General features: G+C 43.4%; 1 protein-coding gene across 12 annotated transcripts in view; it reads left to right on the plus strand.

Moving 5' to 3' along the window:
* myo18ab (myosin XVIIIA b) overlaps positions 1–22692 on the plus strand; it is a 151811-nt gene extending 129119 nt beyond the window's left edge. For 7 of the 12 annotated variants that reach the window (XM_080428457.1, XM_080428458.1, XM_080428461.1 and 4 more), the window contains 9 exons: positions 2436–2552; positions 3767–3850; positions 6513–6650; positions 9128–9313; positions 10908–11047; positions 12346–12390; positions 16333–16455; positions 17631–19175; positions 20486–20620. In XM_080428457.1, coding sequence (XP_080284583.1) covers positions 2436–2552; positions 3767–3850; positions 6513–6650; positions 9128–9313; positions 10908–11047; positions 12346–12390; positions 16333–16455; positions 17631–19167 — 2370 coding nt within the window. In that variant the 3' untranslated portion in view covers positions 19168–19175; positions 20486–20620. Of the gene's footprint in view, positions 1–2435; positions 2553–3766; positions 3851–6512; positions 6651–9127; positions 9314–10907; positions 11048–12345; positions 12391–16332; positions 16456–17630; positions 19176–20485 lie in introns of all 12 variants that reach the window. The other 5 variants (XM_080428451.1, XM_080428459.1, XM_080428453.1 and 2 more) reach the window with 3 other exon arrangements.
* Positions 22693–23489: the final 797 nt, after the last annotated feature.

Below are 23489 nucleotides of genomic sequence, written 5' to 3' on the forward strand. Positions count from 1 at the left end.
TCCTAAGTTTGGAAATGGGTTATGATTCCAAGGCTGACACCAAATAATGCTGCACTCTGTGTAACGGAACATCAGCTTCCACTTGCCCTATTGCACAGGCCTTATCCTGAAGGGACAAACGTGGCATCTTTCCATGGGTGCAGTGTTGCTCCTTGGAGCATACAAGCATACACAAACTCAACAAAGTTGCAGGACCCATGCCAGCAAGCAATAATAATAATTGACCGAAGTTTCGTAACTTTTTGTGAGGAGTTTTATATATATATACAGTACGCACACACAAACACGCACGCACGCACGCGCGCACGCGCACACACGCACACACGCGCACACACACACACACACTGTATATATTGTGACAGATTATGTTTTGGTAATCATACTGACTGTTTTAGAATGATGGAGAGTGAAAACCAAACAGCTAAGCTACATAATTGGGTTGAGATTGCAGTGACAGGCTGTTTTTCCATGTAAGTTTCCAGTGACAGTCAGGCTCTGCATGTTTCTTTATTTAAATTTTTTTCATGTCCATCACGATATTTTCCTTGCACCTTCATTGACGGAGAAAGGAGCTGGAGCTGCTTCATGGTCTTGCTGCTTGTCTTGCTATTCAGTGAGGCCAAAGTTGATTTAAAAAAAAAAAAGCGTGATATGTAAATGAATTTGCCCCAGATTCTCTCTGGATATTGTTAGTTCTAGGAAGCAGCACTTCAGCAGGCTTCTTCTTTTCCCAGCAATGGTATTAATAAAAACACCTTTCTTTTGTTTTCCCACCAAAATAATCCAAATGGCAACAACTACAGTTACAGTACATGATTTTACCACTTTCAATCTGGCATGTCATTACGGGCAAAAAGCCTTTAAAAAATTGCCCAAATAGCAGATCCACAAACTCATAACATGTTGGTATTTTTGCAATTTTTTAAAGTATAAAATAGGGCTTAAGTGGTTAAAAAAATAGACACACACACACACACACACACACGCACACGCACACATGCACATGCACACACATACACACACACCTCCTAGTTTTGAAAGAAACCAGCTCTCTCTACTTCAGTGAGTTGTGTTTTCATCAGATGTGCTCCATTATGCATCCGGAGGACTGTTTGGACTGTAGCTCCAGTAGCTTAATAAGATGGATGCCATAGTGTCAGTGGAGCCTTCCCCTGGTTCCTCTCATCTACGCGCTGTGTGCTAATGGAATCATTAGCCTTTTTTCACAGCCACATTATTCATAATTTATTAATCTATAGCCCTGCACTGCCGCCTCTCTCTCTCTCTCTCTCTCTCTCTCTCTCTCTCTCTCTCTCTCTCTCTCTCTCTCTCTCTCTCTCTCTCTCTCTCTCTCTCTCTCTCTTCCCCCCCCCCCCCTCACTCCTGTATTATCCCATTCATTACAAAATAGGATTATTCCTCAGTCCCTCCCTCTTAGCTGAAGACTGCTACGAGGCCCCTGCTGCTAAGTGCTAACATTTAGCCACCATTTGAAGAGCTTGATTATTGCCTGGGACCTTGTATTGCCCCTACTGGGCCTATGATCAGTGAGGTGTGCGTGCGTGAAGGGAGAGATTCAAACCCTCTCCTTCTAGAATCCTTATCTGCACCAAAAGTCCTGACAAATAAAGTAGAATCAGAGAAAGTTTTCTCATCCCAATGAAGAAAGGTAATATTTATGGTTTGATATTGGAGTTAGGCTTATTGTTAAAAGATCGAGAATTCTGCATTTAGAGTTTAGGTTTAGAGTGATGTTTAGGGATTTTGTGGTTAGGTTGCGGTGGGGTGACACCAGGGGATTTTTTTTTGCGCATAATATTTTTCTTCTGACATTTCTCCTTTCATAATAAACATGGCTGATTCAAATATCTCTTCAATCATCGCAATTTCCTGTCATTAATTGTCTCCGCCAGGCCGAAGGCATGGTGGAGAGTATGTTTTACCCTCTGTGTGTGTGTCCGTCTCAGCCAAGCTAACATTGGTCAAGCTTCACGTGACACGTGACAATATGTAATATAAATAGGTAAGACAGGATTAATCAGGAACTGTACTCGCCTGGCGGAGACCTGTGCTCCGAGGAGCACATATTCTAGTTTGCAATGTTTTTGGTGTAAAGGACAGAGTTAGGTTGGGCCAGCAGTACACAAGGGGCACTTGTAATGGATGTTGTAATTGGTTTTAATGTACCTACTAGCTGTTTTTTGTTGCTCTATGAATGGCAAAGGTACTCGTAGGAGAAGCTTTGTCACTAGCAGCGGTCCCTCCATTAGTCATACAACTTATCGTAGCAGAAGCTTTATGACTAAAGGATGGACTACTAGTGAAAAAGCTTTCAGATATCCTTGATGTTTTGTCATGATTCCTAAAAAATATTTCTTCCCTTTCTCAACCCCTCCCCTACCCTGTCTCTCTCCCTTTCTCTCTCTCTCTCACAGTTGGAGGAACAGTTGAGCCGTCTGCAGCGGGAGAAAAACGACCTCCAGTCTCGTATGGAGGAAGACCAGGAGGACCTCAACGAGCTGATGAAGAAACACAAGTCTGCTGTGGCTCAGGTCTCTTACACTCACACTCACACTCACGCTCGCTCACTCACTCACTCACTCACTGACTCACTCACTCACTTAATGATCTATGTAATGGATGCTGACAAACACTCTCCCACACTCATAGATAAGCACATTCGGTCAACCAATTAAATGTAATATACAAAAGTGTGTTTGTGTGTATATATATAATACATACGTGTTTGTAGAACATATTGAATTTAATTGATTGACCGAATTTATCCTCTGCAATTTAGTAATTTACCAGATGGCTGGTATTTGCCAATGTGTTACTGGCCTGCATTAGCGTCAATATAGACAGATATACGTGCACAGATGAACAGCAAGTGGAAATGAAAGAGCACTTTTTCTCACGACACTGATGGAATGACAAGTGATCTGCCTCCACCCTCCACCAAATGAATCTATCCTTACTGTCGAAAGTGAAGCGCCTGGGCTCCCGTGGGGCCTTAGCGGATCCGCTTCATCTAGAGGAGGGGAAAAAAACGGCACTCATCTCAAATATTTCACATGGGTCACTTTGAAATTTGATTTATAGATGTGATTTCACCAGCCCACTGTGCCGTCCCTTAAGCTTTTAGAAAAACTGCCTCCCCATCTTATTTATTTTATCTTGTTAATGTTATTTCACGTTTTATTTGTGTGTATTTAGTGCTTGGTACTTTTATCTTTTACCATTCCAATTGAGAACTGTTATTATTTATTCTTTGAAACAACCTTTAGTGAAAAGATTCCACCATGGTGGAAAGAAAGAGGCACTCTAAAATAGAAATTGCATCCGGCTTTGTCGAGCGTCTACACGAACACAATTGGCCCGTGTCCGGGGGAGGGAAGCCGGGATACGACAGCAGTGACAACACAGAAATGTGTGAGGGGAGGAATTAATTGGCATAACAACTAAATTGGGGAGAAAAAAAGTATAATACATTTTTTGTATTTTATTGCAAGACATTAGAGCTCAGTTAACCATTTTCTTTCATCTGGCGCGTTTCAGCACGTGGCTTTCATCAGAGCAACCTTTAAGTGGGGTCATATAGTTGATGATGTCAACAATCATCAAATTCCATGACCAACCTCTTGACAGTCATCATTAAAAAAAAATCTAGTATCTTACTTTAGTGCAGCTCACCAAAACTCAATATTGGTCCTAATTAACCTGTCCAGTAACCTGTCTTCTTTGCTTGTGTTTTTCTGTGGTGCAGTCTGCTCAGAATCTCGGCCAGATCAGTGACCTACAAGCCCAGCTGGAGGAGTCCCTCAAGGAGAGGCAGGAGGTGCAGGAGAAGGTAGGTGATGCGTTTCAGCCTGTATGACACAGTGGGACAAAAAAACGGATCACTATTTAACTCATTCAGTGCCATTCTTATTTATGGTAGTTTGGTTCTGAGTGCCACAGCCAAAATTCATTGTAAAAAAAAAGTGCTTAGGAGCCGAGATACAGCCTTTTTCAGTAAGAAGTTAAACAAGAAGTGAATGGAGCAGCAAATCTTCAAATCATCATATCTTGGGTTCTGAACATTTTTTTCCAAAAATGATTTTTTTCATGACGTCTTAGACGTCACGTGGCGCTCAGGGCGCTCAGAGGCCATGACGTCTTAGACGTCATGTGGCACTGAATGAGTTAAGGGACTCATATACACAGGACTAGTCATTACGTATGGCATAATGTATGTAGAGCAACCCTGTCACTATGTAAGGGATAATGCACAGCAAGACCATCTTGTGGTAAGGAATGATGTACAACCAACCGGTTATTATGCAACGGATAATGTACAGTGAACCGGTCATCATGTAAGCGATCATGTTTATTTATTTTACCTTTATTTTACCAGGAAGTCCCATTGAGATCAGAGAGAGAGACCTGGCCAAGGTAGCAGCCATATACAAATACAATGTAGGCTACATACAACCAACCGGTCATCATGTAATGGATAATGTACAGTGGCCCTTTCATTATTTACGGGATAATGTACAGCCGGTCATTACTGCAAAAAAGCAGACAAGGTGATGAAGGGCCCTGAATAATGACAAGCTTTTAATTAGAAAAGCATTCATATCAGCATAAACACTGTAGCACTGTAGACGGTGGTTGTTCAGAAATAACAGACCTTAATTGACCAATAAGAATATATATTTTTAAAAAGCCCTGTAATAACTAAAGATATACACTGCCCTCTGACCCTCCATCCTTCCCATACAATATACAGTTAGAATAGGAGCATAAAGCATTGTGATGTCTGAGGTTGGAGCCCATGCAGCCGTGACAGGTGTGTGTTATACAAGAGACATACAAGGACATCACAAAGATTGAGATGTTGCCACACCCACAGTGGCTGATGAAGGATTGCTTTTTGACAAAAGCAATGTGCACCTGAACCTCACTCTTATTCCCCTTGACTTTGCATGACTCTCATCACAAATACAAGACTTGGTGTAATTGATGTGTCATTCAAGTGAGACATCCCTTGACAAGACGTGACACTGGTGGCCAGCTTGGTTACACCATTCCCAGACAGGCAATAACTCTGAACATGCTTCCGTTGTCACCTTCCTAATGGTTTCTCCAGTTCTCCATGAATCCCTTTTTTCTTAACCCACTGCGGGTTGTCCTCAAAGCGGCTGGGAAAGTTCATAGCTATAATACCTTCAGCTCCAAGTGCTGGCCTACCGTCTGACCCCCCCGCCACTCCCCCAGATACAAGAGATTTATGTCTCTCAACGATTCCAGCTGTGCATGCTCCCAGATGATGATAACCATCTAAGACCTTGGCTTCGGAGTTATTATCTCTGCCATTGGTGTGAGCAGTCCTGTGACTCCCATCAAGCTAGCAAGAGGCCACGTTCAGACCTTCTCTCTCCTCTCTCTATTCTCTCTCTCTTCTGTCTTTTCTCTTACACTGTGATGCCTGCTATCTCTTTACCTATGAGTAAAGTGCCCCAGTATCAAACATACAATCAATGTTATTGCCAGGGGGTTAGTTTCAAACAAACACAAACACACACCAAACATCATTTATTTGCAGTGAATGTTCAGGGGGAAATCGGAGATGAAAAATAAAGATGCAGGGCTGCTATCCCACAAAAACCATCAACCTACTGTACCTCTCGTTCTTCTCTCTTACAATTACTGTCATCATTTTTAAAACACCGGCGGCATTAGGAATTTCCAGGCACTTAAAAGCATATCATTTTCTTGGGGTTAAACAAAAGATTCAGCCTCTTCCGTAAATCGTTATTCCAGACGAGAAGCCCATCTTCTCCTCACTGCTTTGAAATGGCAGTACAGCCGATAAAATAATCAAATGTATTCTGTGACACGTCCGCAGGCTTTGAATTATGGATATGAAGCAGTCCGGTAATGAAGGGCTTTCTTTCTTACTTTTTTTGAAGCGTGAATCAAGGCAGGAATGTGGGCTGTAAAGCACTTGTCCACAGCCTTTAAAGAGTTACGGGATTAGAGATGTGTGCTTTCGGACTTGTCCTCCAGTAGAAGTATCCTGCCAAGATGAGAGGCCTTCGGACTGTCTGTTTGATTCAGGGATGACGAAGAGGGTTTTTTAGAGGTTGAGACACTCAGTGGTTTCAGGTACTTTAAGCTGTCTGGATCTGCAGTTTTTTCCAAGGCTATTGCAAGATGAATAGGATGTTTTTCTTTTTTCTTTTCTCTTTTTTCTTTTGTAGCTCATACATCATTAATGCATTTCTGTCTGTGTGTTGTGTGCTTCCTTGTACTTCCATCTTTATGAGGACCTGATTTCCTCACGGATAGGAAGATCCCAGAAAGAGAGAACATTCTGCCTCTTCTCACTTTCCAAGGACCTATACGTTTAGGCTCGGTTTAGGGTTAGAATTGTGGTTTAGGGGTGGCGAGGGTTATGGGTTAGGGTAGGAATGAATGTAAACAATAGCATAGTAGTACAAATCTGTGCGTGCGTTTGTGCCTCTCAGATCCAGGCCCTGCAGAGCCAGCTAGAGTTCCAGGAGCAGTCCATGGTGGAGAAGTCCCTTGTCAGCAGGCAGGAGGCCAAGATCCGTGAGCTGGAGACCAAGCTGGAGTTTGAGAAGACACAGGTCAAACGCCTGGAGGTGAGAGTCAAAAAGTGTGGCCATGATGGGCGTTAATGGAAGGAACCTGTCATGTGCGTTTGCACAGCGTCTGAGAAAGTGATGTGTGTGGGAACTGTTCTGCAATGTTCATCATTGGTCAGAGGCCTGTTGAAAATCAGAGTGAACATTCTTACATTTATTAGAAAAGACTCCCATGTCATCAATAAGCTCCATTCTACTCTTTGCACCAGCGCACGCACATTAACATCCTCCTTAGTTTTCAGACAGCCACACGGCTGCCAGTTAGATAACTGTCTGTCATCAATGCTTCGCTCTGGTCTCTAGCCTCTATTGCTTTCATTTGACAATGCCATTTGTTATTCTGTCATTTTCAAATTACTTCCTGATATTGGCCCAGACAAAAAAGTTTAAGTGAGGGATAAAGGTTACCATTCGCATGCTGCCAGAGATAAATAGAAATCCTCTCACGCCTACTGATAAAATGCTTGTTCGCTCATTTTGTCAGAGTTCAGTTCGGTAATTACTAGCTGTGCTTACAGGCAGACATTGTTACTGCTGAAAGTTAAAAACAAAAAATAATAATAATCTTATTCGTGGGGGGCACGGTGGCGCAGTCGGTAGCGCTGTCGCCTCACAGCTAGAAGGTCCTGGGTTCGATTCCCACAGGGGACGCTGTGGGCGCTGGGGGCGTGTTCTCTCCTCCGCGTCATCAGCGCCCATACCCTAGGTGGGGTTGGCGAAAGGGACTTTCTGTGTGGAGTTTGCATGTTCTCCCCGTGTCTCCTAGGGTAGGTACCCTCACAAAAACATGCAGTAATCCTGGTCACTATACTGCCTCCCCCTGGCCAGCCGGGGCGCCTGATGGAGGGGAAGGGAACTGTAATTGTTTGAAATATGTCATAATTTTGCAGCACCAGCAGACACGGTTATGCAGTAACATTATTAAACTCTAATACTGTAGCAATCACCCAACTCAGATCACATTAACGCCACAAATACAATTCCTAGTCTTACCATCTGATGAAGATGCATCTGTCCCTTCCCCATGTACTGTAGGACAGCGGATAGAATAGTTAGGATGGTTAATGCAATTCTTACCACCTCAGCAACGATGATGTGTTTGGTAGAACAATATATTTAGGTTTGTATTATATCCTGCTATGCTTACTATTATCTGTTTCCGTGACATGGGAAAATTTGGAAAATTATTTTCTACTCATTTACATTCTTGGTGATGCGAAGCATTCCCAGCTTGTAGATCTGTTCTTTTTGGCGAGCAACACTGTCATACTACAGAGTATAATTAGGCCTTCCTCTTCTTGTTGCACACAACCCTTCAGTCTGAATGCTTTTTATGCAAATTATTTACACATAATTTGCAAATTATTTCAATTTACCTAGGAGTGGGATGCATCATTTGATACTCCTGAGTATACACACAAATCAAGGCTGTGCACATTAAATAAATATAGTAGAAATTTAAGAGGAGTTACATGAATGAGACCCATAGAATATTGCCACCGGCTCCGACAGCTCCATATGTCCCAGTTTTGTTGATTTTCTCTTTCCCTGGAGAAACTTCTGGAGTGTGAGGAGAAAACTGAAATCCCTTAACACCACCAGAACTCTTCTTAAACTAGTTCCACTTATCCGAGAAAATCGAGGGACCTTGGTCAAGCCTACTCCTTATTAAAGCATGTTGTCAAAATCCAGCTCTGTAAGCTCCTCCTGAGACTTCAGCCTCTCCTCACCTTGCAGAGGCGAGGGGGGGGCTAGAACTAGCTTGTTTTAAAACACAACAGCTTGTTATGGCAACCCCCCTTGTTTTTCAATAGGGGCTGCATATCGTCCAATGCAGTTTTAAGGCTTACACTGATTCTGCCATAGCTTTTTACTGTTTCTCACCAACATTACAAACAGCAGCGAATTCATATTTCAGGTTGCCAGAGAAGTATAACTCAAAGCTGGAGGTAGCAGAACTCAATCAATACTGATCTGAGGAGGCACAGTACAACACCCACTCAGAATGTGAAATATGGACAAGGTCAGCAGCTAATGGGGGAGCTAGCTTGCTGAAGTCTGCTGTTAGCATTTGATGAAAATTGACTGAAATTCCTCTTGCTGCCCGTTTGAAAGCCTGTGCGCTCATATAGAATTCTCCTTCTCAACAAGGTTACATACTGTAGGCCTACTTCACTATGTTTTAAAGGTTGTCTGTCACACTGCACTACAATGCATTATTGATACAAATAAGCTTATCAATTCTTAATATTGCCGTCTAAATGAAATCTGTAGGGATGGAGTGTTTTAACTTTCATTCATACTTGCCCCGTACTGTGCACTATAATATGCTGGAAATTATTCCATGACCTTCCTTCACAGCGTGTTGTATTGACCCAAGTATTTCAATGCTTGGGAGTCCTCCTCTGATATGCTCCCCTTGCGGTACTTGAGGGAGAAGAGTCATGACACCTTCCATCTTCCTGCTCCCCCAGAGCCTCGTGGCGCGTCTGAAGGAGAACCTTGAGAAGCTGACGGAAGAGCGTGACCAGCGCAGCACCAGCGAGAACCGGGAGAAGGAGCAGAACAAACGGCTCCAGAGACAGATCCGAGACGTGAAGGAGGAGATGGCCGAGCTGGCCAAGAAGGAGGGAGAGGCCAGCCGCAAAAAACACGAGCTGGTAAGAACCTGCCATGTGGTGGTGCTCAATCTGTGGCCAGGGTCCCAAACTTGGGTCACAGGAGTTATCTTCTGGGAAACCTAGCATCCCAATTCTGGGGTGAACAGTCTACAAGATCACGATGCATCACAATGTGTTGTGAGCTTGTGGATCGCCTATTTTCAGCGAAGACATTTGGTGTAGAGGGAAAAAGGATGGGACCTAGTATAGACCCCTGGGGGACTGCGGTCTGGCAGTCACCTAAGAGTATTAAGGGTTTAAGTGGTTGGTCATGTACAGCAACATTAGAATGGCAATGGGGGGAAAAATGTATTTATTTTTAAATATACTACGACTATTCAAGGAAACACAGATATTGTAATTAGTGTTATGTCTTCTATACAAACAGCTTCCTTCAGTGCATGTACGTACAGTATGTATACACAAATCTGGGGTGTGTTTTATTGATTGTCAGTGATTATTATATATTATTGAAGCTTGTCGGAGAGAGTTATTTTTACTTTAGAATTATGGTCTTTGACAACTAGTACTAATAAGACAGACAACGTAATGTCAGCTAATATGCTATGCTTTCTTTTTTAGACAGTAAATAACAGATCCTATGGCTTGCATATTTTATGTAACACTGAAATCTTACGGCTAGAATATTTCACATGTAACACTGTTTTGCTGTTAATTAGTCAAGGCCACTACCAACTTCTCAATGGCATAGCACACTTTTCAGGTCTAATAACCGCACCATCATTGTTTTATATTCATCACTGTTAACAGTTAAAAATATCCTTAAGATGTTTTCTCCATAAGTCAATATTTTCAGACCCAGTAACCCCATGAATACTGGATGGCAAGTGCGTCTTACTGTTATTTAAAACCTTAACTTCTTTACAGTTTTCATAGACATTATTCTGCTGAAGCTGTTTGGCCACGGAGTTTGCCCTCATGACCTGCATGAATTAGCATTTGTGTGTTTGTTATATTCACACTCTGGGCTATGCCTAGCCTTTCCTGACAAAACCCAGCTTTTGTTTGGGCTCTAAATGGAGTTCAGACACATACTATACATGTATTAATTCCATCCTGGCATGCGATGATGTTTTGACCTTTTTTTTGGCAGCACAATTTACTGCTGTCATTTAAACAATTCACAAATATATCATACATTATATTGTACATAGATCAGTATTATGGTTTTGGTTCTTACAGTTAATGTATATATTAACTGTAAGAACTATTAATAATTTACTTTTATCAGTCAGTATTAAATGTATTAATACTGTTTCAGTAATCATGAGAATGTATCAATTCAGATCAAAATACAGTTGTTTTTTTCAGGCTTAGAATGCCTAAGATGCTTTGCAATATTGAGGATACAGAACAGAATACTGCAGTATTAAAAGGTTGATTGCTTGCAGTACGTACTCAATGCCTTTAACAACATCAGTTGGAAGAAGTGTGTTGCGTGTGTATTTACACTTCTTCAGTGCTTGTTCCCCTGTCAGATACTTACGCCAGTTCGGGTGGGGAGGGGGTAAACTTTGGAGCTGGTTATTCTTTCACCAGGTCAACTTAAAAGCACATTTTTATCATTCCCCAGGAAATGGACATAGAGAGCTTAGAGGCAGCAAATCAGAGCCTAGGGGCCGACCTCAAGCTTGCCTTCAAGAGGATTGGCGACCTCCAGGCGGCCATCGAGGACGAGATGGAGAGTGATGACAACGAAGACATCATCAACAGGTACCACCACTGGCCGTAGACTAGGGGTCTTCAATGTTTCTTTCAGGCCAAGGACCCCTTAGCTGAGAGACGGATGAAGCAGGGACCCCCAGTATTACATATTGGATGAAATTATGTTGCAGATTGAACTTTCTCATAGATTTCATAGGTAGCTTCGTTGACTGTCAGTGTTTTGTAAATGAATGTTTTTAGTTTATTTCAGACATTTACCTACTTTAACCCTCAATACTTAGTAAACTTGAACTTTGGCTCTGTACATGGTTTGCTCCTTTTTCCCCTCCTCACCAAACCACTTTGCCAAAAATAGCCAATCTGCAAGCTCACTGAACTTGTAGATCTGCTATTTTCAGCTAATGTTCCCCTCTGAATAGGGATGCTAGGGTTCACGTGATTAATGTAAAAAAAAATCCTATCACACAAAGATTTGGCGGCCCCTCTGTAGTAACTCTGAGGACCCCCTAGGCGTCCCGGACCCCCAGTTGAAGACCCCTGCCGTAGAGATTAGGACTGAACCAGGTTCTATAGCTGGAAAAACCCCTCGGTCCAACCGTCAGACATAATCAGTTACATAGCTGGTTCAACCAGAAAGCTGAGTGAATGATGCAGGCAGGATGGATTTTCCATTGACATTTATTCTACCTTAATCTTTGAATAAAGCAATCAGAATTGAGCTCTCACTAGACTCAATCATAACTTATTCACACCCTCTGCGAATGATTCATTCTCTCCAAAAAAAATCACTTGTGCTTAATTTACCTTGCCCTTTATTTTTCATATCATGATTTGGTCTCCCTTGAGGACCTCTGTTTAACGACATATACTGTAGGACGGTTTAAACAGCAGTTATACATCCTCTCACTGTGGTTCTACTGTATATTTATTTATTTACACTCTCTCTGACGCCTGCCGATACGTGTTTATTTGCCAGCACAGTGAGGTAGCTCTCTTCCCTGTCCTTCTGCTTTGCAGCAGTATGTGTTGTGAGCATAAGTACATTCTGATTATTATTACCATTATAGGCCAGGATAAGGTGTGCTGCTGATTTAGTTAGCCATCAACACTCCCTACACGGAAATTTTCTTGGGAGTGTTGGCACAAGTCGGACTACTTGTTTTCGGATATTTGTTTTAGATAATGTTTATTTCCTTTTATATTTCTCAACTCATTAGTAGAGATACATTTCACACACGTTCACATTTTATTCCTGTGGTTTGTCTCTTTCTTCTCTTGTTTGTTTTTCCTGTTTGTTTGGTGTTTGTTTGTGTGTCTCTATTTTCTCCATCCATCATCATGACCAGTTTACAAGACATGGTGACAAAGTATCAAAAAAGAAAGAACAGGACGTGAGGAAAAACACAGAGCTCGTGTTTCAATTTGTTTCAAACCGTGTTGGAATTGTCTGGTTTTTCTGTCGCTGGGGAAGGTGCTGTATTCTGCTGTCTTCGATCATGCCAGATTTGTTGAGAAACTTTTTTATTTTATTTATTTTTTTACCACTTAACACATTCCTAATTTGGGCATTTTGTCATTGTAGACAAAAACAAATCCTCCTTTTTTTCCAAAATGTTCAATATTTAAAAATCTTTTTTAAATATAGAAAATAACAGATCCACAAGCTCACAACACATTGCATCGTGCAGCGTTGTGAGCTTGTAGATCTGGTATTTTTGCTACACTGTCATATGACAAAGTAAATAAAATAGGGCTTAAGTGGATAATATACCTACATACATTACTATCACATAATGTCCTCGCATACAAACATCTGGCATTTAATCAGAGGCGGATCAGTGATACTGCATCATCATTCCAGTGCTCAGCAATTCCCCCATAACCCCAATTTACACCACTAGGCATTGCATGATGTCACTCGCTGAAATGCACGAACGCCATTGACAAAACATGCTTCCTCCAAGCCCGAGCATGAAACGAGCCTTTTTCATCTTGTCCGGTTAACCGTGTACAGTAGGAGTGAGCGCACGTCAAGTATAACGGAATGCGGTCAGCCTTCGTTGCTCTCTCATGCCCCCCCCACTCCCCCACAAGGCATTTCTTTCCCCCCCTTTTCCTTTGGGAGCCCCACTTGGTTTCTCGTCCTAGTACTTAACCGCCTGGCTTTGTCCTGAGGGGGCTTTCTGTCAGGACACCGCTGTGTGGTGTTTGAACAGCGTTTCTGTGGCGAGCAGCCCCTCGTCACCGGGCCCCTCCTTAATATTTCAGTGGCCTGCTCCAGGGCTGGATGTCACTGCCGCGGTGACTCTGCCCCTGACAGCAGCAACAGAGGGCGTGTTCCTCATCAATCTTTGACATACACTCGCTTAATAATTCAGGAGGCTCAATTGTCCAACAAAAAGGGTTTCTGCTCATCTAGCAGGCAGTACACACACAGTGTTAACCTCTGGCTCCAGGCCATCCTGGTCCCATGTCAGGGCTTTGGTTATAGCAGTCTGTGTGTACTCTCTGCTCTTTTTAAGCCTTGTTAAGCGGTACAGTAAAGCAAGGCATTTTATTGCCCTGCAGAAAGCGTTTTGAATGCTAATGGTTGGGCTACCAGAGCAATGCAAAAGTGAAGGGGGCAATGCTTACCCTGGTAATTTTAGAGAATTGATCTACTGTTAGTCTCCTACTATGGCTTACCACGTCTATTTCTTCATTTTTTTCTCCTTGCTTCTTTTTTACTAAACTGTCCCAAAACAACACTATTATGTGCTGTCATTTGTTTTTATAGTTTATAAATATAAACTATGTATATAAACTACAGTAACAGTAAGATCAGCAGGAGCACCTCAAGCGTTGTTGTCTTTTGATCTGACACAGCGGATAAGATGTGTTCTCCTCTAAAATGTTTCTGGATAGAGTTTGAAAGCATGCATATGCCTCACTGTATTACAGTCCCCCCTCACAGGCTCTCATCTGGTCAGACACAAGAGTATTCAATGGGAACATTCACCACAAACACAGTGTCTGTAAGACCCAGGGACACAGCGGACCGGAGCAGAGCAGGAGGATCCATAGAAACTAATGATGAATATAATCGTGTGTAACAGAGATGTACAACCAATGGCGGCAGATTGTCACAGACAATTAATGTCTCCTCAGCACTCTCTCTGTTTGTTTTGCCTCCCCCAGGCTTTCAGCGGGGCTTAACTAATGGTATGGTGGTCAAGGATATAAATTGTGGTTGACACCATGTGTGAAGCGTTTGATTACAAAGTGCCCGCCGTTCTGTTTATCAACAAGATCCCAAATTCACAAAGCAACAATGAAATGTTATTTAGGGCAAAAAGGAAATCCACTTAAACGCACTATTAATGTATAATGATGTAAGACATCATCAAGGCATTCACATACCAACCCCCGATGAGTGAAATTCACACATCTTTTGAAGTTGACTTTCAGTGCGTATCTTTGCCTGTTGACTTTGCTGTATTCATCACTCCTGGATCAGTCCTTGAATCTCATTTCGACTACAGGGAAACTCTTTTATTACAAGTTGAACAGCTATAGCTTTTAAGTCCCAGGAAACTCAGCAATGTCGCTGAGGTCAAGATGCAGCGGGGGGGAGGGGGAGGCCAGGCGCATCATCACACATCAAAAACAATTTCCCCTTTTTCACTTTCCCATTTTCTCAAGGCGAGAGTAGTTATTTAAAACAAGAGTGTTGGCAGATAAGGGAAAGGTTAAAAGACTAATCTAAGAGGGCCTGAGCGACTGTTGACTCGCCAAAAAAAACTCTACAAACAACACCAATCCTAGCGAGGTTTTTTTATCTCACAAGAGATGAGCAAACAGTTCTGGAACCTTCTCACTACAGCAACTAGCTAACGTCAGTGCTGCATCTCCCAGAACTCTTTGTCTGATGTTTAGCCTGTCTTATTGACAAGTCCTCCGTGCCAAAAAACAGCAGCTTGGTTGCTCTGTCATCACAACAGTTGGCACAGCCACTGCCTCCCTAGATTGTCTGGTAGGCTGGGCATGGCCTGCAAAGCTAATTACAGCCTTAAGAGCCACTGTGGCCCTCGTCTGTCCTTCCAGCCAATCCCTCCTTCTCTTCAGAGTGAATGCATTCCCAGCAGCAATGTCCAAGGTTATTGTGCACCATAAAAGGGATCAGGGTATGCAGTTGCCTTTTACTGTGCAAGCCATTATTGAATATCTCTCCTCTGCAATCCTTGGGAGCTTTTGTCTCTGGCCGTTAACAAGTTTAATTATACTGTAGGTGGTACAGGGCCTTGTAAAGATGTGAATGGTGGGTAGAAAAGATTTTTCTCTCTCTTCAACAAAAGGACGAGATGGCTTCTGAAACAGATGCAGAGACGTATAACTCCACCCCCTCGCGCACCCCCCCCAACTCCACCCACCAACTCAGCAGCCTGATGTCTCAGTAGGGCCATTAAGCTGTAACAACTTAATTTCGCAGCACCACACGAGCACTGGGCTTTGACGGCACTTAATGAGTGTTGTGCTCTCTTCATCCGTGTCAAATTTTATGACAACTCCTCCGTCTCACCCCCGCGCCTCGCTGTGGTTTGTCAACGTGTAATGATAATTTAGCAGAAGAAAGAAAAAAAAACAGTGCCGCACCCAAGCTGTGCACAAAATCATTTTGTCAAGAGAGAAAATTGCAGGCGTATGCATGTGTGAGTGCGTCTGAAGAAGTATATGAAAAGACGGGAGGTAAACAAAAAAAATTTGTTGTCTGCGCAGTCCATTCGAAATCAATTTTCAGGAGTCTTAAACCGCTGTTGCCTTACAATGGCTTTAGATGAAAGTGTGTTTGTGTGTGTGTGTGGAATTTATCCTTACTTTGGTTCCTTGCACGACCCCTGTGCCAGCTAAACACAGGACCAGGCTGATGATAACACCTCTAACAACACCCAAAGCTGCGTGCTGAATGTATTGTTTGTGTGCGTGCGCACTCCCCCAGATTTATTTGGTGTTTTTTCGAGAGATCTCGTAATCGACTGCATGCGCCCACGTTGTTGTTTTATCCAAGAAAAAGGTGCTCTCGCTTCACCTTTTGTTCTCAAACTAACACTTCCAACTTCAATCTACAAAAATCAACCCCATTCTCTTTCCCCCTGGCTCTGACTACAAAGCAATCCTCCAAACGCTTTTCCTCCATTATTCTCTCTCTGCTGATTGCCACCTATTTCACCCTCCTCTTTTATCCATCCCCTCATCTTTTACTTCACTTATTTTATCTCCTGGTCTCATCAACCCAGTTGCTCCACTGCTTTTGTTTCCTCTAATGTTGTTTCTCCATGTTTGCCTCTGCCACCCAGTGATGGGGATTCAGACACAGATTCTGAGCTGGAGGACCGTGTGGATGGGGTGAAGTCTTGGCTGTCCAAAAACAAGGGCTCTGCCAAGAACCTCTCTGATGACGGCAGCCTGAAGAGCTCCAGGTCAGTACAGTGGCCAGCGTTTTACTCTTCCCGTCCTTTTACCATTGAATCTGTAGACGCTATTAAGCTGTTTAATCGTACGTTTGGCTGCTTTAAGTATTCAGCCCACCCAGATGAAATGGTTTACGTGGTTTGACCCAGAGGAGATAAAGCGAATGGAGCAAAGCACTTGGCTGAAATGAGGGGAGTGTTATTACTTGAATGTATTATCTACCCACTCTGTCTTTATTGTCACTCCCCTGATGACAAGGGGGGGGGGGCTTCTTTCTAAAAGGGAGCTGCCTCCCTGGCAGATTTATCGACATGCCCAATGGCCAGCTGGCATAGACTACCTGAGCCCCCCTCTCTCCCTGAGATTAATGGGTGTGTCTGCCTGCTGACAGCTTCGATTGCCCTAGATTTTTCTCCTTATCACAAGATTTAACTCGCCTCCCCCTACTCGAGCCGCTGCAACTTTGAAAAGTTTCTAAATCTGTGTTTACTGTGTGTCCCCACGGACAACACCACACCAGGAGAGCTTAGCTACGATACCTAGCTGCCACTGTCTCTTAGAGAAGGTTTAGTGTGTGTTGGTTTAAATACACCCCCATACCCAGTACCACACGCACGCACACTCACAGTAACACTGCAGAATCCCTCAGAGGATTTAACTACAATGAGATGCTTGACTGAAATCCCCTGTAACATTTACAGGCATAACATTTTATTGGAATCAATATTGCACACTCCATTGTTCAATATAGCGCTCATTAGAAGCAGCTTGGACTTTGATTCCGCGTAAAGGAATTGATTACAGCAAGCCAATATATTCTGTCAGAGCTCCAATACATGCAGTGTAAAATGTATTTAATTTAGAAGCCTAGTCTGCACTGATGTGGTGTCTTCAAAAGTAAACTCCTTCAAATATAATTCTTCATTCCTTTTACTTTTCATAGCTAAACACCTATGATCCTCCTGAAGGTCATCTCTTTTCATCTTCCTCCATCACATTTCTTTTAGACGTGTCTCAAGTTTGTTATTCATTTGTTGTTCATCTGCTCTTATTCTCTCCTTATATTCCCTTCCACGCCACTTTACACAGACTTCATCAATGTTTTCATCTTTTGCTCTCCTCCTCCACTCTCCTCCTTCCTTTTACTTTTCCTTTCAACTCCTTTTTTCCATTCTCTCTCTAGATTTGCTGTAAATTTAGATGCAAAGGAAGCGAAGGAGGGTAAGGAATGGAAGGAGGCTAATAAAGAGGGCAAGGAGGTAGAGCAGAGCAGGCCTGTGTCTTCTCTTAGCTACAGGAAACGCTCCAACCTTAAGGACTCCTTTGGTGGCAAAGGGGATGAGAGCTCCCTCTTCAGCACCCTCAAGGACAATTCTGAGTCACAGGAGCCTCTCTCCTCGTTCCGCAAGGCCAAGCCCAAAGCCTCAGACACCCAGGACGACAGCCTCTCTGTCACCTCCTGGAGGAAATCTCAGGCGCCAGAGGACATGGACGACCGAGGCTCGGTCATCTCCCAGGCCTATTCGGAGGCCACCAGCCGAGCCAGGAAAGGCATGGACAGCCGCTGGGGCGACTTCGACAAAGAGTCCACTATCGCGCCAAGTCGGGCTTCCACACGTCACATGTTCAGCCCAGAAGACGACGCCAAGTCCACCATCAGCTTAGGCCAGTCCAGCCCTCTGGGACGCCGCCAAAGCACCTCCCGTCTAGATGAGGGGAGGAGCGGGGAGTCTTCGTACAGACGCAGCCCCAGTTTGAGTAGGTGGTCTGGTGGACGCAGCCCCGGGAGCGTGAGCCGCGCCGACTCCCGTATGTCTGTGGCACGCAGCTGCCGCCTCAGCGAGTTTGACATCGATATGGATGACAGCCGGAGTGTGGCGTTCACAGAGAGGTCGTCATACAGTCCTCACTCTTCCACCGGCCGTAGCATGTCCATGCCGCCCCCACAAGCCCGATCCTCCATGGGGGATGATGACCTGCTGGACACCTCGGATGTCAAACCAGTGAGCCATCGCACCTACTTGGACCCTGACCTGGAGAAAGCCATCAATGAGGTGTTGAGCTTCAAGCCCATCAAATTCAAGCGCACCAGCCTGGAAGACTCTGAGGCCGAGGCAGGGAAAGACGTCAACGATGACAGCAAGAGTGTGCGCGAGGCAGACAGTGGCCGCGGTGGCAGTAGCCTCAGACGCTCTGCGTCCGCCGTGGACTGCGTCAGAGCCCCCAGCAGCATGAGCAGAAGTAGCAGCATGAGCAGAAGTAGCAGCATGAGCAGAAGTAGCAGAAGTAGCAGCCGCAGTCGCAGCAAGAGCAAAGGCAAAAGTAAGAAGAAGAAGAGGAGTCACAGCTCCGAGTCCAGCAGCTCCGACGACGACCGCCACAAGAGAAGCAGTTCAAAGAAGAAAGGCAAGAAGTCCAAGAAGAAGTCAAAAAAGAGGGACCAGTCCTCCTCCTCCTCCTCTTCTTCATCGTCTTCAGACTCAGAGTCCGACTCAGAGTCCGACTCCAGCTCGGGTGCTTCTACAATTTCGTACCGTAGCTCCAACAGCGTGAAGAGAGCCCCGTCTCGCCGCACCTCTAGCCCAGAAGCAGAAGAGGAGCCTGGGGCACCCACTGAGGGCCAGCAACCTAACAAGAAGCAGGACAAGAAGAGGAAGAAGAAAGTGGACAGCCTGATGATGAAATACCTTTATCGGCCAGAAGAAGAAGAAAGTGAATAAAGCAGGCAGTAGGTGGTTGCCTGGTGTGGATTTGAGGAATGTACTTGGAGCATGGTGTGATTCTAACCACTGAAAGATATCACTAATAGATATGTCACTGATAGATACCACCGATGGATTAATAGATGCTGTATATAGAGCCCTTTGACACAAGAGTTTTTCATTTGGACTTTTTGTGAGGTATCACTTTGCAGATATATATTTGTTATTATTGTTGTTGTTTTGGGATATTTATCCACATTCAAAAATGTCTATCTGAACACCGGTAGCGGCGTTCATTAATTCACAGCGGCTCCTCTTAGAGCAATTAGGATTATGTCTCTAGAATGACAATTATCGTGACATTTCTTCTTCTTTTTTTCTGCAGTAATGCCATTAAGACTTTAGTGGGAAACTCACCGGGAGAGGATGTGGCTTAGGCGTGTTGTGAATTTGATCAGCATGCAGATTAGCTGAGTGGTGGGGGTGAGAAGTGGGACTCACATGGGTATTATGCCGCCACTAATTCCTCTCCCAATGTCTCTGTGATTTATTGCCCTGAAAAGGCAAAAATAACAGGAGTCGTCAATTAAGTGGGCCACCATAGATTTTCTTCTCAAGCCCCTTAACTGCAGGTGTAATTAGACCCCAAGCATCGATTTACACCAACTAGCGAGTTCATCTTAGATGCACGATTGACAGTAATTAACCCCAGGTTTGCAATATTTAAGCAGCGTGAATGTTAAATAATGTTAAAACCCAGAGTGATTTGTGCTGTAGGTGGTCTACCGATTTTATAAAAAATCTAATATGTTGCATGAGAGGACTGTTGATTATTTGACCTGAATTTTGGTCATCACGTTTGGTAGTGTTATTAACTGATACTCGATGTAAAGCACAGCTTTGCATTTTTGTCTTGTTAGACTTTGTTGACTGGGGTCCCCCAGGGGTCTATACTTTTCCATCTATGCCAAATCTCTTCACTAAAAATAGCCCATCTATGAGCTCGTCACAGCGATTTTCCGCGAATGTTTTCCCTAGAATAATGAGAACAATAGGGTTCATGTGGTTAAATTGGTCCTGGACTTGTGTGTGCCACTGAGTTAAAGCTAGCCCATATGTCACATTTCTTCACATTTTGTGCCCCCAACCCTCTTCCTACTAATGTGCTTTCTTTTTCTCTTTTTCTCTTGCATGGGTTTACCTTTTAGTTGATGCACAGCACTATGGCTGATATTGGATTTTAGATTTAAGTTGACCTGTGTAAAGAGGTGTAGTAGCTGTGTGCTTGCTCTATGTTTGAAGTTAACTCCATCTTCTTGTGGTTGCCTCTCAACAGCCCACCCAGCCGTAGACGCTTCTGTCTGGACAGATCCGACCAAGAGGAGGAGGAAGAGGAGAGGGAAGAAGGGGGGTCGTCCCGCTCCCGATACAAACGCGGCAGCTACCTGAATGATAGCGACAGCGAGGACAAGCCTTCTGAGCCCACAACCTAATCCTAGATGTCCCTGTATATTAGACACACACACACACACACACACACACATACAATCACTCAGTCGCATTGTTTGGCCTTGCATGTGAAGTTGACGCCAGTCGTGTGCAATGGGACACACTCACACACACATGAATACACGTACTATAGACGCACATATAAAGAATAGCCAGACACCCAAAACACTCAACTGCTCAATGGGGCGTAATAGCCCTACAGCAAAGCAGACAATATTATAATTGTTGTTCCTGTTATTAGTATTATTATTATTATTATTATTATGCAGCCCTTGCTATGCCAGATCCTTGAAGGGTTTGGGTGCAGTATTAAATCTATGTTGTCAGGAACCATGCTGCCCCCCACCCCCGGCCCCCCAGCACCCTTCCAAAACAGTAGCTTCATTAATAATGCCTTGTCTCTGCTGGCTGCACACACAGCTGCTTGGCTTGAGCAACGCTCCCCCTTCCTACAGCATTTGCCTTCTATCATGGTTGTAACTGAGCCAAAGAACTCTGACATTTTGTCTTTTTCCCTTATTAATATTATTATTATTATTATTATCATGATTATTATAATCATCAGTGCACCATAATTCAAAAAAGTATAAGAAGAAAAGATTGTCAACCAAAAAAAGCCTTTGTATGTGTGCGCGTGCACTGTTATTATTGCCTGCTCAAGTTTCGTCTTTGGAGAAAATCCTGGTTATTTCTCCCTGTGTTTCTTTTTTTTTTTTTTTTTGCGGACTTCAAGTGCCATTTGATTTAAGTAGGGTCTTTCTGTACAGCTGTCTACTTTCCAGCTGTGCTTGGATCTGGGCTGTTTGGTGAACCGCGCACCCGAGACGCTCTCATCATCCGCTTGCCGTTTGATCCCTCAAAGATTCTGCAGGCTTTTCTTTCAGGCAAATCATTTTTCCATAACACAGACAGAGGGCTGCAGCACTAACTGCTCTGTGATGAAAGCAACTCCTCTCTCCTCTATTTCTTTTTTCATCTTTTGTTTTGATGTTTGAAAGAGATGGATAATTTGTTTGGGAAGTAGCGCCGTCAACAGTATGAATTTCCATGAGGTTTGAGCACACCTCTGTGAAATGCCTTGTCTCATTCTTATACCAACTTGCATTGACTCAAGTACTTGTCGCAATTCTGTAGGGAGGAACGATTTTTTGGCTCGGCTGTTTTTTGTTTGTTTTTTTTCGAACTCACTCTCCTTGTGCTTGTTCACATGCTTGCTCTGTTTTTTTTGTTTTGTTTTCAATTCAATGTGCTTTTGCTTTCCAAAGGGAATGTACTTGACATGGGGCACCAGTGTTTAGTTGGTTCACTGACAAACACGCAACACGACACAACAACACTGAGCAGACTGGAAACAGCATCCTGAACCAGCATCTTAAAGTCGCCTTCCTTAACTGGACACACCGCCATCCGTTCAAGAGCCAATACTGTGAAAGAGTTTTCTGTGTCTTTGATGCCCTGTTTTGTTCTGTAAGTTTTGTCAATATGCTAGTCCAGACCTAGTGACGCCTCCTGAAACGGCAAGAAAATAGGAAATCTGCATTGTCATGGTTGCTTAAGTGTTACATTGAACCCTTTGGCCATGTCTCTAGTATTTATGAATTAGCAACATTAAGGTATTTTAGTGAGGCCTCCAACGTCCATAAATTATCTTACATGGATTTGGTGGCTGAAAAGATTTGCTGATTTTCTGTGCAAGAGGAAGAAGTTCAGTGTGATTGTATTATACATGCTTTTTTTTATAGACACACGTCTATTACTTCTACTTATTCTCTATGCAGTCAACATGAGATTGGAATGACATTTTGAACCTGGTTCAACAAACTACCTGCGTAGAAAAGGAAAACGGAAATCGTAAAATGACATAACATTGCTGACTGTACACATTAATATTTATGTATAAATACCTGTATGGATCATGCTAGCTTTCAAAATAGCTCGTTTATTTTCGTTATTGAACAAAATGACCACTTGTTATAAGTAATAATTTTGCATTACAATTTAATATATTGTAAATAAATGATGGTGATTGTTTTACTGCGACTTCAGGGCTGATTTTTCTCCCTCACTGTTTGCATGTTGTATTTTTGGGAGCATGTTGAAACTCTGTTTTAGACTTGAATGTTCTTTTGATACGGTTCCGCTCTTAAGATTCCTGGAGGCCATACAAAAGATTTATAGAAAATCAAATGCATGTGATTGCGATTTGACGTTTTCATCCGTTCTCAGAAATGTCAACAGTGACGTTGACCCCAAGACTGCCTTTTAATCCCACAGCCCCCCCCCCCCTCCTTCTCTGGTTTAAAGGCAAATGGTTATTTTCTGTCGGAGCAGAACTCAGAGCCAAGCTGCAACAGCACAAGAACGGTGTTTAATTTCCTGAAGACCAACCACAGATATCAACACAGCTGGGAGTATAGGGGGAGAAACGTTCTATTAACATTAAAACAATATTAGCTCTCACTTTGCTCACTGGCTGTCATGTCATTTTGACAAGCCACTGTGGAAAAGCCCTACCGCTTAACACAGTGGTTCTCAACCTTTTCAGGCCGTGACCCCCCAAAATAATCTTATTTTAATTGGGGACCCCCCCCCCCCCCAAGCACTTGGAATGTAGGAGTTGAGGCATTCAATTTAGTTTGATTCGAGGCGTTGTGAGCTTTTAGATCTGCTAAAAAAATTGCCTCTGTCTTATATTATTTTACAATTTGTTTTTTTAAAGATTTTTTTTGGTCCTTTTCTGCCTTTATTTGATGGTATACAGTAGACTGACAGGAAATGGTGAGAGAGAGATGGGGAGTGACACGCTGTAGAGGTCGTCGGGATCGGGATTC

This window comes from Gymnoscopelus braueri (assembly GCF_963280865.1).
Source record: "Gymnoscopelus braueri genome assembly, chromosome: 5".
Lineage (NCBI taxonomy): Eukaryota > Metazoa > Chordata > Actinopteri > Myctophiformes > Myctophidae > Gymnoscopelus > Gymnoscopelus braueri.